General features: G+C 38.1%; 1 protein-coding gene across 1 annotated transcript in view; it reads right to left on the bottom strand.

The window, feature by feature from the left end:
* atrnl1a (attractin-like 1a) overlaps window positions 1–10,930 on the bottom strand; it is a gene marked incomplete in the record, with an annotated part of 314,489 nt that overhangs the window by 227,084 nt on the left and 76,475 nt on the right. The window contains 4 exon segments of the mRNA XM_024297455.2: window positions 2,740–2,872; window positions 4,477–4,593; window positions 6,801–6,919; window positions 10,348–10,559. Of these exon segments, the coding sequence (XP_024153223.1) occupies window positions 2,740–2,872; window positions 4,477–4,593; window positions 6,801–6,919; window positions 10,348–10,559 (581 nt within the window).

Genomic DNA, 10,930 nt, shown 5'->3' on the forward strand with positions numbered 1-10,930 from the left:
ACAATAAAATAAAATGATCTGGAGGGCCGGATAGAATTACCTGGAGGGCCGGATCCGGCCCCCGGGCCTTGACTTTGACACATGTGCTCTAAGGTAATATTTACATGATTTTTTAAGCAATTTCTTTCTAGAAGTAATTGGTTCAGCCTAAAATAAATTAAGAAAGCCCGATTGATGTTGTTCATCATCTTCTAAACCCGTTTCATCCCTTTCTGAGTTACAGCCTAACATGTGGACAAAGGTGGGGTCCCCCCTGGACAGGTTGCCAGTCTGTCGCAGGGCCACAATCACACATCCATACACACCAAGGGACAATTTATAGTAACCAGTTAACTTATAAACCATGTTTCAGACTGTAGGAGGATGCTGGAGTCTCTACAGAATCACACGGGGGAGAACATGCAAACTCCACACAGAAAAGTCCCAGCCGGGATTTGAACCAGGAACTTCCTGCTGTGAGGCAACAGTGCTAAGTACTGCTCTCTCTCTCAGTCTCTGGGTTCCAATTTGTTCATTTTTACTCTAATATTATAAAGAACAGTATATGTGTCAAACAATTGGTAAAAATTATCAAGAAATTCCTTTCATGTTTCGTTCTTCCCCCCGATTCAAGGGTCAAAAACAGTTTTTATTGGAGTGTTTTGCTGCTACATGGCCCCAAATCCAACAACAGTTTTAGTTGCCCACAAGGCTAAGAGACTTTGATGTGGCCATAAACAGAAACCAGGAAAACATGCTAAAAGCTACGAGACGACACGGTTACAAGAAACAGACCCTTAGAACCAAACAGCCCCGCATGATCTCACAGAACTGGTGAATTAAACGGTTTTATTTCCCTTTAGCTTTCTTAGGATCAAAGTCAGACTTACAGTGGAGCAGCTGGTAAAACTGATGCTGATAATTGGCCCACTTCTCTTCAAGTGTCAGATCATGACTGTTTCTCAAACCTGTCGGAAAACGTTTTTCACTGACTTTTTGTGAAAATAAGGAATATATATCTGTATACTCACTGGCCACTTTACTAGGCACACCTGTCCTACTGCTCGTTAATGCAAATTTCTAGTCAGCCAATCACATGGCAGCAACTCAATGCATTTAGATCTACAGACATGGTCAAGACGATCTGCTGTAGATCAAACTGAGCATCAGAATGTGAAGAAAACTGAATAAAGTGACTTTGACAGTTGTTGGTTCCAGACGGTCTTCAGGTCAGAGTGTTTCAGAAACTGCAGATCTACTGGGATTTTTACCCACAACCATCTTTCTAAGGTTTATAGAATGTTCAGTGTTACGTCCTGCTGCTACTGCTGGACGTTTTCCATCCAGTCCTTCTGCTCACCTGTCAGGTGTGGTCAATGTGCCTTAGCACCTGCTGGCTACTTAAGACAGAGGAGGCCACACCAATGCAAGCAGGGAGCAGAGCAGCAGGCTGTGCTGGTATGTTTGTTCTTTTCTTCCTCAGCAGTCTTAGACTGCTGGGTTTTGTTATTTTAGTTTGGGGTTGGACCTTGGTAGTCTTGATTTGTGGGCTTTGTTAATTTTGTTTTCTTTAGGTAGATTTTGGTTTAATCAGCAGGGAGCTGCTGACTCTGACAGTCGACACTACTGAATTATTTTATGTTTGGCCACACTAGTTCCATGTGATAGAAAGGCAACACTAACTCAAATAACCACTGATCACAACCGACGTCTGCAGAAGAGCATCTCTGAACGCACAACAACCTTGAGGCAGATGGGCTACAGCAGCAGAAAACCACATCTGGTGTCACTCCTGTCAGCACAGAACAAGAAACTGTTATGAAATGTCCATTGTTGAAGTTTTTATTAGCTTAATCTGACTTCTCCTGGATGCCTTGCCTTCATCTGAGGTCTCCTGAGAGTCACAGATATCATTTAGCTCCTATATAAGGTGTCTTTGACCACTCTCTGTCTTGGTTCTGTTTGTTCTAGACCTGAGGTAATAAACCTTTCCTAATTTGAGGACCTGTGTCGTGTCCTTCCTGCTCCTTGGTTTCATTGTTGGCCAAACCGTCACAGAAATTGAGGCCACAATTCACACAGGACCACCAAAACGGGACAATTGGAAAAACGTTGTCTGGTCTGATGAGTCTATTTCTGCTGCCACATTCAGATGGCAGCATCAGACTTTAGTACCAACAACATGAAATCATGGATCCATCCTGCCTTGTATCAATGGCTCAGGCTGGTGGTGGTGGTGTAATGGTGTGGGGATATTTCTTGGCACACTTTGGGTCCCTTCATATCAGCTGAGAATTGTTGCTGATCATCTCTTTATGACCACAGAGTACATCTTCTGATGCTACTTCCAGCAGGATAAAACTCCATGTCATAATCATCTCAGAATGGTTTCTAGAACATGACGATGAGTTCACTGGACTCTAATGACCTCCGTAGTCACCAGAACCCAATAGATCGCCTTTGGGATGTGGTGAAACAGGAGATTGTTATCATGGATGTTCATCTGACAAATCTGCAGCAACTGTGTGATGTTATCGTGTCGATATGGACCAAACTCTCTGAGGAATGTTTCTAGTACCTTGTTGAATCTATGCCACCAAGGATCAAGACAACCTGGTACTAGCAGAAGTGGCCAGTGAGTGTATGGTCGTAAAAAATATTTCTTAAAAGCCTTAAAAAAAGTTAATAAACTCAGCACGAAACTCAGTAATCCCAGACTTTCTGTATAATTTTGAGTGGAAATGTGAAGCGTCTCCTCACCTGGCAAGGCCTGACACTCCTGCTGCTGAGGCTCCCACTGACAGTTGATGTTCAGGGAGCAGCTCCTGCAGTTCGCCAGCCGGAAACACTCCTGCTCCTCCCTGCGCTTACACCTGGACGCGTCCTTCACCGACTTCATGCACACAAAATATCACAGAGTTCCATCAAATACAAATCAGTGCAGTGTGCAACCAAATATACTGAAAGGTTTCATGGGATGTATTGAAAGAAAAAGCTAAAACTTAAGTTGAAATGAAAGACAGTTTGGATCTAACTGCATAAAGAAGGAAGTAGAGACATGAAAGGTCAGAACAGGAACTTTGAATTTAGAGACTCGGACGTGATTAGAAGGTATATCGGGTGTGATCAAGAGACCAGATGGAAGGCTTATAGATTGGGAGAAGGTTCATTCATCAGAGCTCATGTCAGATGTTTGGGAGATAAACGCCTTGAAGCCAGATTGAGGTGTTTGGACACATTGAAAGGAGTTGGTTCAAGGATGCTGAGGAAAGAGGACATAAAGAAATATGGAGGTGGAGGCAGGAGGTTCACAGTCCAAGAAGACGATGATTTGATTGCACATGATGAATAATGTTTCAGGTTAAACTAGTTTGGCTACTGCTGTGAAAACAATGACCTTTCTATCAGATATCTTTGGAGAGAGGAGGTATAAAGCAGTACTTTTAGACATTTTATCATCATGAGACAGGGCTTCAGTTGAAATGATCCTCAGACATGTAACAGGAATGTCAAAATCACAGCAACCTTAGTATTAGTCTTTTAAAAAGTCTGTTGTCATCTGCGAAGAATAAATGGAGAGAAAATAGACTCACCGGATTTGTTTATTTGTAATTCTTGGATTATGACTTGTACAATACATTTAATGTTTAATCGTGTATCGCATGTATATCCAATATAAAAAAAACCTACAACTAGAAAATACTATTTATTCACACGGACAACTTAAAATTACAGCAGCGTAACCCTTTAACGGCGGGAAACATTTAGAAAACATGTTTTTCAAAATATTGATTGTGTGTATTACTCCCTAATGTACGGAGGCCCTAAAGAGACAAGGGAAAAAAAATTGAAGTAAAAAATACATGTTTTTTTCCCAAAAATTGAAGTAATATATATATATTTTTCTGGTTTCTACCAGAGAGTAACCAGAAAAAAAAATATTTTCTTTATTTTTTTAGAAAAAATATTTTTTTTCAATTACTATCTCATGTGCACCAGTTACTAACCAGTACATTCTTATTTCTAAAAATTGAAGTAAAAAAAAATGTCTGAATGATAACTGGTGTGAACCAGATAGTAACTTTTGCAAAAGCCCTGTGAATTTTCAGAAAGAAAAAAAAAATTTCATTTCATTTTTTATTTTTTTTTATTTTGATGTCCTTTTAGGGACTATTACTAAAAAAAAAAACAAAAAAAAAAACAATAATATCGCGATTAATTTTTTTCCAAGTTTGCGATTAATTAGTTAAATATTTTTTTTTTGTTTTCTTCTCCAATCTTCAGTAAGAGGCAATCCATTCCTGAAGTCCAAATGGTCACATCTTTCCAAAATAAAAACATTTAATTATTTTGATTAAGATTTAAAACTGGGTAAAAGACAAGCGGAAGATTTTAGAAAAATCCTGAAATCGCATCTACTGCTAGAATGGGTCCAATTCTACTTTAATGTTGAAGTTCTAACTTTGTTCTGAATAAGAAGGTGTCAGAGATACACACATGTCCCATCCTCCGGGCTCCATGCTTCCACAAGCTCAGCTGATGTTCAGACAAGATGGACGGAGGAGGAGACAGAGACAGAGCGCCGCCATGCTGCTGGGCCAGCTCCAGAGTTAGCTACACGCATACAAACACACACAAACACACAAAGAGCCATTTTTTCACATTCAAGTGCAGCCAGACAAATGAAACCACAGTAAACATGAATAGAAGACAGATAAAACAATGAAAACAGAAGAATTTAGGCTTAGATTTCTTGGAATTATTGTCTAGTAAATATGGTTCTTTGACCAAAAATTAATACCACAGGGAAAAGAAGCATTTTCAGTCTATATCAAACATTTATCATATTTTTTTAGCATTCGCATTTCTTTTTTTTCATCACAGATGATACACATTTGGTAACACTGTTCGAGATCTTTAAAGCTTTTCTGTCAGCGCACTTTAAAGACCCACTCCAGTGAAAATCTTGCTTTTAGTGCTTAAGGCATTTTTACCATATATTCAAAAGAAAAAGTCATTTTAAAAGGACATTCATTCAAATCAATGTAAATCAGGAGCAGAGGGAAACAGATGTATCCACTTGTAGACGACTTGATCCACTTTGGGTCGGGGTTGTGAGGTGATATAAACTCGCAGGAGACTGTAAACTAAAGGGATGATGGGAAATGAGGTCATACTTAACCCATAAAAACCCAGATCAATTTTTCTAAAAAAATAAAAATATGTGGAGAATACCAGAAGTTGACCACAGAAAACATTTGAGATATTTTTCTGTTACTCTGAGGTCACTATTGGTTCTTATGGATTAAGGTCGTGTCACACAACCGCTACGTACAATTAGCGAATATTTCACGGAGGAAAATTGGTCATAGTTGTGGTCTTTTATGTTAAATTGTCACAGATGTATCAGGAATGAACCACATTAAAACCACAGAAGAAGAACAAATGAACAATGCATAGACATAAACCCGTACGTCATTGAATTTCTTCACTTTGACATTCAGATCACTGGATAGAAACCACATTTTGTGATTATTGTGCTGTTTCCATGTAATTCATTAGTAATCTGTGTGTGATGTGTGCTCTGTGAGGCAATATAAAAGTTGTACATTGGTGGTTCATGCGTAATAAATCCGTTAGACATAAGTGGAACAGTCGTAGAAAGTCGCAAATTTGCATATGCATCTAGAAAAGATCACGCTCAATGGATTTACGTAAGATTTGTGTATAAACTATGTAAAACACGCATGAACTGCGAAATTCACAACTGACCAAAAATTTTGAACAGCTAAATATGACCTACACTGTAAAAAAAGTTGTTTTTGTAGAATAATTCCATCAGCTGCGATCATCAGAAAATTCAGTAAAAACTACTGTTGTGACGTAAATTACATTACAGGAAAAAAAAACGATTTACAGTAATAAAAATCGTATCTGAATCACTTTGAAAACCTGTGAAGCCAAATAAAAATTTCCTGTTAAGTTATCATAACTTCTTTATAAATAAATTAACATTTTAATGTAATTCTTATATTCCATCTTCGCAGGCATCAATGCAATAAGTGATTACTTTTACAAGATTTTGTCATATAAATTACAGACATGATTATTTAAATATATAATTAGTTTAACTGCAAATTAAACTAAACAAAATGGGAACATTTAATGGTTAGATGAGTTTTTAACATGAAATTGTTGTGTAATTAATCATTTCAACCATTATGTTTTTTTCTGTTTTTATAGTCGATCTTTTACAACTAAAATTTTACATGCAGTCACTATTAGAATATTAGTTAGGGCATTTAAGTGTTTTTGGGAGCAAAAAACATTGTGGACATTTTTTTAATAAGATAATTATGTATTTTATACAGAACAAATATGTAAAAATTATTGGTTTGAGGCTCTTGATTGAACTGTCATTTTATTTTTTCATGATTACGGTTGTTAAATTTGATGATTTTACACTTCTTTTCAGTAAAAATTCCTGACTTTTTTTTAATAGTGTAGAAAATGACATTTTCTGGGGGGAATTTTGGTTAAAAATGACATTATCATCCAATCATAATGATTAGAGAATAAATTCAGTTTAAGATTAAATGTTTTTCAACCACTTTTTCATACAGATGAAAAAATGAAAAGATTAACAAACATTCCGTTGATTGATGAAAGGTTTTCCTGCAAATAACACAATTGAATCGGATAAAAACATTACAAAAGATGACCTTTTTAAAAGTAAATGACCGAACAAACCAACAGCAGGACTGAAGCCCGGCCGACAGGATGGGGGGAGAGTGGACTTCCAGGCGTTTGTGCGGACTCACCACAGTGCAGTTGCTGGAGGCGGAGATGCACTTTCTGTCCTCGCACCACTGACAGCCGCGAGTGTTGGAGGTGCAGCTCGCACAGTCGGGGAAGCGGAAACACTCTTCATCCGAGCTGTCTGCAGACGGAGCGGCGGAAAGTCGTTAGCACTAATCAGGTCAGGACTGTGGGTATCGCTGCAGTTAAACCGACCACAAGGAACACGTCTGTGGATTCTCCCTCCACAACCATGATCTTCTGGATTCAATGTAAATGCAACAGATCAATGAACATTTGGCAGAAATGGATTGATCGCACGCTAATCTATCTGGGTCATCAGGATCAGATTATTTCTGTTTTTTTTATAAATATGTATTTTATTGTTTTATTTTTATGTATTTTTTATTTAGAATAATAATAATAAATGCATAAAAACAATAATTATAATATTTTTTTATTGTTTTCTTTTAGATCCAATGACTGAAGGTTGATTTTTTTATAATTCTTCTTATATTTATATAGATTTAATGCACCAATGTAAAAATGTAAAATGATCTCAGTAGAACTTGACTTTTATTTTTTAGAGCTACCTCAGTTTAAGAAAAACATGCCAAAGTTACAGGTGTTTCAACGTAAAAGTGGAGAACTTTTCCAATAGTTTATTATTTACAGAGTTCTGGACAGACGAGGTTCAAACTTCAGACGAATCAAACAGTCTGTTAGATGATGAAAAATCTGGTTTGAAATGTTTTTTTTTATTCTAACATTATTTTTGAAGAGTATTTGTGAATGACGACACAAAAAATAAATGTATAAAAAATATAAATGTTTTTCTCCACTTTTAACCTGATGTCAAAGTCAAGGCTATATCTGATAAATCTGATACTTTTTGTTTTTTCATTCTGACAGAACAGAACTAAATCCGCCTGTTGGTGCTGCACGTTCCTCCAGCTGTTAATGATCTGACGAGATCAGCACACACAACAGCTGTGCTTTCATTGAGGCTGCGTCCACATGTCAGCGATGACTGAGAGATAAAATTAGCTCACATGCCCGGCTTGTGCCGAGCTGTCAGCCGAATGTTTGCCGCGACTGGCTGAGCACAGCAGACGGATGTGTCAGGGTCTGAACTCGATGCTCTCCTCGACAGAGGACGCCGAGATGGATCTTTGCTGGAGACCGTTGGATGTTTACAGAGGAGGACGCTGTCACTCTGGTGCCGTTTACCTGATTCTTCACCATCATTTTCATTTATATATTTTAGAGAATCAACAGAAAGTCAGCAGCAAATTTCATTTTTGGTTGTTACAAAATTTCAACTTTCAACTTGCATTTATTGTAAAAAAGTTTTTTAAATTAAAATGGAAACACAATTTTGGAATTAAATGAGTCACGTGACCAACGACCGGACACCACAAGAGGTCTCACAGCGTCAGCTCATCAAAAAGTTGAGTTTGTCGTGGAATAGTTGGATCCACAGCTCCTCTGCAAAACCACCATTTCCCAGAATCTCGCTGCTCCTGAATAAAACGCAGACGTCTCCTTTGATGATGAGCGCTAGCACTGTCACATAAACAAGAATGTATCTGCTATAAATCAAATGACGTATCACGTGAGTTGGTTTGTTTTCATTTGCATAATTATGATTTAAAGGTAACTGTGTGATTGCAAAATTGCGTTTTTATTTTTTCCATTTATGGAATTTAAAAATAAAAGAGCATTTGTGTGATGGAAACGCAGCTATATTCTGTTGATCGTTAACATTCGTCCGGTCTCCACACAGATTTCTTCTTTAAAATTAAAATGAAAGAAAATGTTCATCATAAATATACCAACAAAGGAAATGCAAATTATTTGGATTTAATTTCACCTGGGCTGCACGGTGGCGCAAGTGGTTAGCGCTCTCGCCTCACAGCGAGAAGGCCCTGGTTCGAATCCCGGCTGGGACCTTTCTGTGTGGAGTTTGCATGTTCTCCCCGTGCATGCGTGGGTTTTCACCGGGGACTCCGGCTTCCTCCCACCGTCCAAAAACATGCTTCATAGGTGAATTGGTGACTCTAAATTGCCCCTAGGTGTGACTGTGGGTGTGACTGAGTGTGTGATTGAGGCCCTGCGACAGACTGGCGGCCTGTCCAGGGTGTACCCCGCCTTCGCCCATCAGTGGCCGGGATAGGCTCCGGCACCCCCGCGACCCCGAACGGGATGAAGCGGTCAAGAAAATGGATGGATGGATGGATTAATTTCACCTGAAAAATACTAGTTTTACTACAGTTCCTGTTGAGAAAATCAATATTTTTACATTTATTCAAAGTCTTTGAGTTTATTTGTTTGTTTAAATCATTTTATCACACCAAGTCAGTTTGTAGAAATGTTGGGTTTTTATATATATATATATATATATAAATATTTAACTTTTATTATAATAATGTTTAGTTGATAGAATTTTTAACACTAGATTAGACTAGATTAGATTAGATTAGATTAGATTAGATTAGATTGGATTGGATTATAAATGGTTTATTTCAAGCAATTAAAGCAAGAGAAATGCCTAAACAATAAAATAAACAGATGTTCCAATCCATACAAAGACATATGAAACAAAAAAAAAAAAACATTGAATTGTAGATTGCTGGAAAGGGAGTGGAAGGAAACGAACCGATATATACAGTATATATACAGTATATATACAGTATATATTCAGAATATATATGTATATATACTGTATATTTGTCAATCAGTATCCGGGTTATATGCGCACCTTCAGTGTGCAGCTGGAGCGTAACCATCTTCTGTTCACTCCTTTCTAAAAGATCCATTTTTGAGTCGTACTGAACCTTCTTGTGTTTCTTCACAGTCTGTTTTTAGAAAAAGTTTTCTAACAAGACCCATTCCAATTGTTTTAAAATGTTATTTTGGCATTTTTCTCACATATTAAAAGAAAATTAGGCCAAAAAATGGCATTTCTGAGTATTTCTTTACTCAAATTGTGGTAAATCAGGAGAAGATGAAAAGATTCTGTTAGAAAAAGTTTGTAGAAAATACGCTGGGCGGGCCACAAGGTCCCTGTGAACGACTAGATCCATGTACGTCTTCGTTTTCCTCGTCTGAACTACATCTGATTCTAAACTGTACAGTAGAGATGTGAGGGGCTGTAAGTCAGCAGGAGAGAGTGTAAACAGATGGGTGACGGGAAGTGGGGCAGGCTCTGCACCAATGGTACCGCCCACAATTTAGAGGTGAATTTCTAATTAACTCCTGACGCTCTGCAGAAACTATGTCCTAGAAAATGACACAAGCTTTTTGGATTTTGGTTAAAAACAGAAAAATTATAATCAAAAGATTACTTAAATAGAATGTGTCTTCAGGATTAGAACAATTATTGAGGTAAGTTCAGCAATGTTGACCTTCTGCTTTGAGAATAATGACTGAAAAAAGATTGAATTCTTCACAAATAGATATTTTTTAAATAAAATAAAAGCTTTTCAAAGACGTTGTGCTTCTTAAATCAGAGAAAATACACAACAGTGAGACAGAGAAGAGAAAGGGATTATCTGGGGATTTACACACCGGGTCGTGAAGGGCAGAAAGGAGCAGGAACACTCTGAAGAGGTTGTGTCCACTCCCAAGGGACGCATCTGTCGTCCACCCACAGGCAGCGAACGCCCGGCCCAGCAGCAAAGCAGGAGGCGGGGCTTAAGAAAGCCCGGCAGGACGGCGGCGTGTAAGCCAGCACGTCGTTTAGAAGGACTCCCGAAAAGCCCCCGAAGATGTACATGGAGCTGTAAAAATGAAAAAGAGACAGGTCAGTGCAGAAGGTAAACAAAAGCCTCAGCTGAAGGACTCGGCGCCGCCAGACGGCGTTTTCCTGAAGGAAGAGCCGGGGGCCTTAAAAGAAGGAGAGGGGGTTTGAAGCTGCTGCTCTGAAGTTCAAAGCTGACATTTGGCCGTTCAAATCTGACTTTGTGGTATTTGAAAAAAAAAATCCATGCTGCAAACATCAAACTTTAAAGAGTTTATCACAATCTGATATTAAAAATTTAAATACTTTTCATCTTCACCGGTATAATGTGAGGGTGTGTCGTATGACTGGATCAGGTATCACGAAAAGCATAAAAAACTCAGTTAAAGCTAACTTTTCAGTGTGAACAGA

The sequence above is a fragment of the Oryzias melastigma genome, linkage group LG15 (assembly GCF_002922805.2).
Source record: "Oryzias melastigma strain HK-1 linkage group LG15, ASM292280v2, whole genome shotgun sequence".
Classification (NCBI taxonomy): domain Eukaryota; kingdom Metazoa; phylum Chordata; class Actinopteri; order Beloniformes; family Adrianichthyidae; genus Oryzias; species Oryzias melastigma.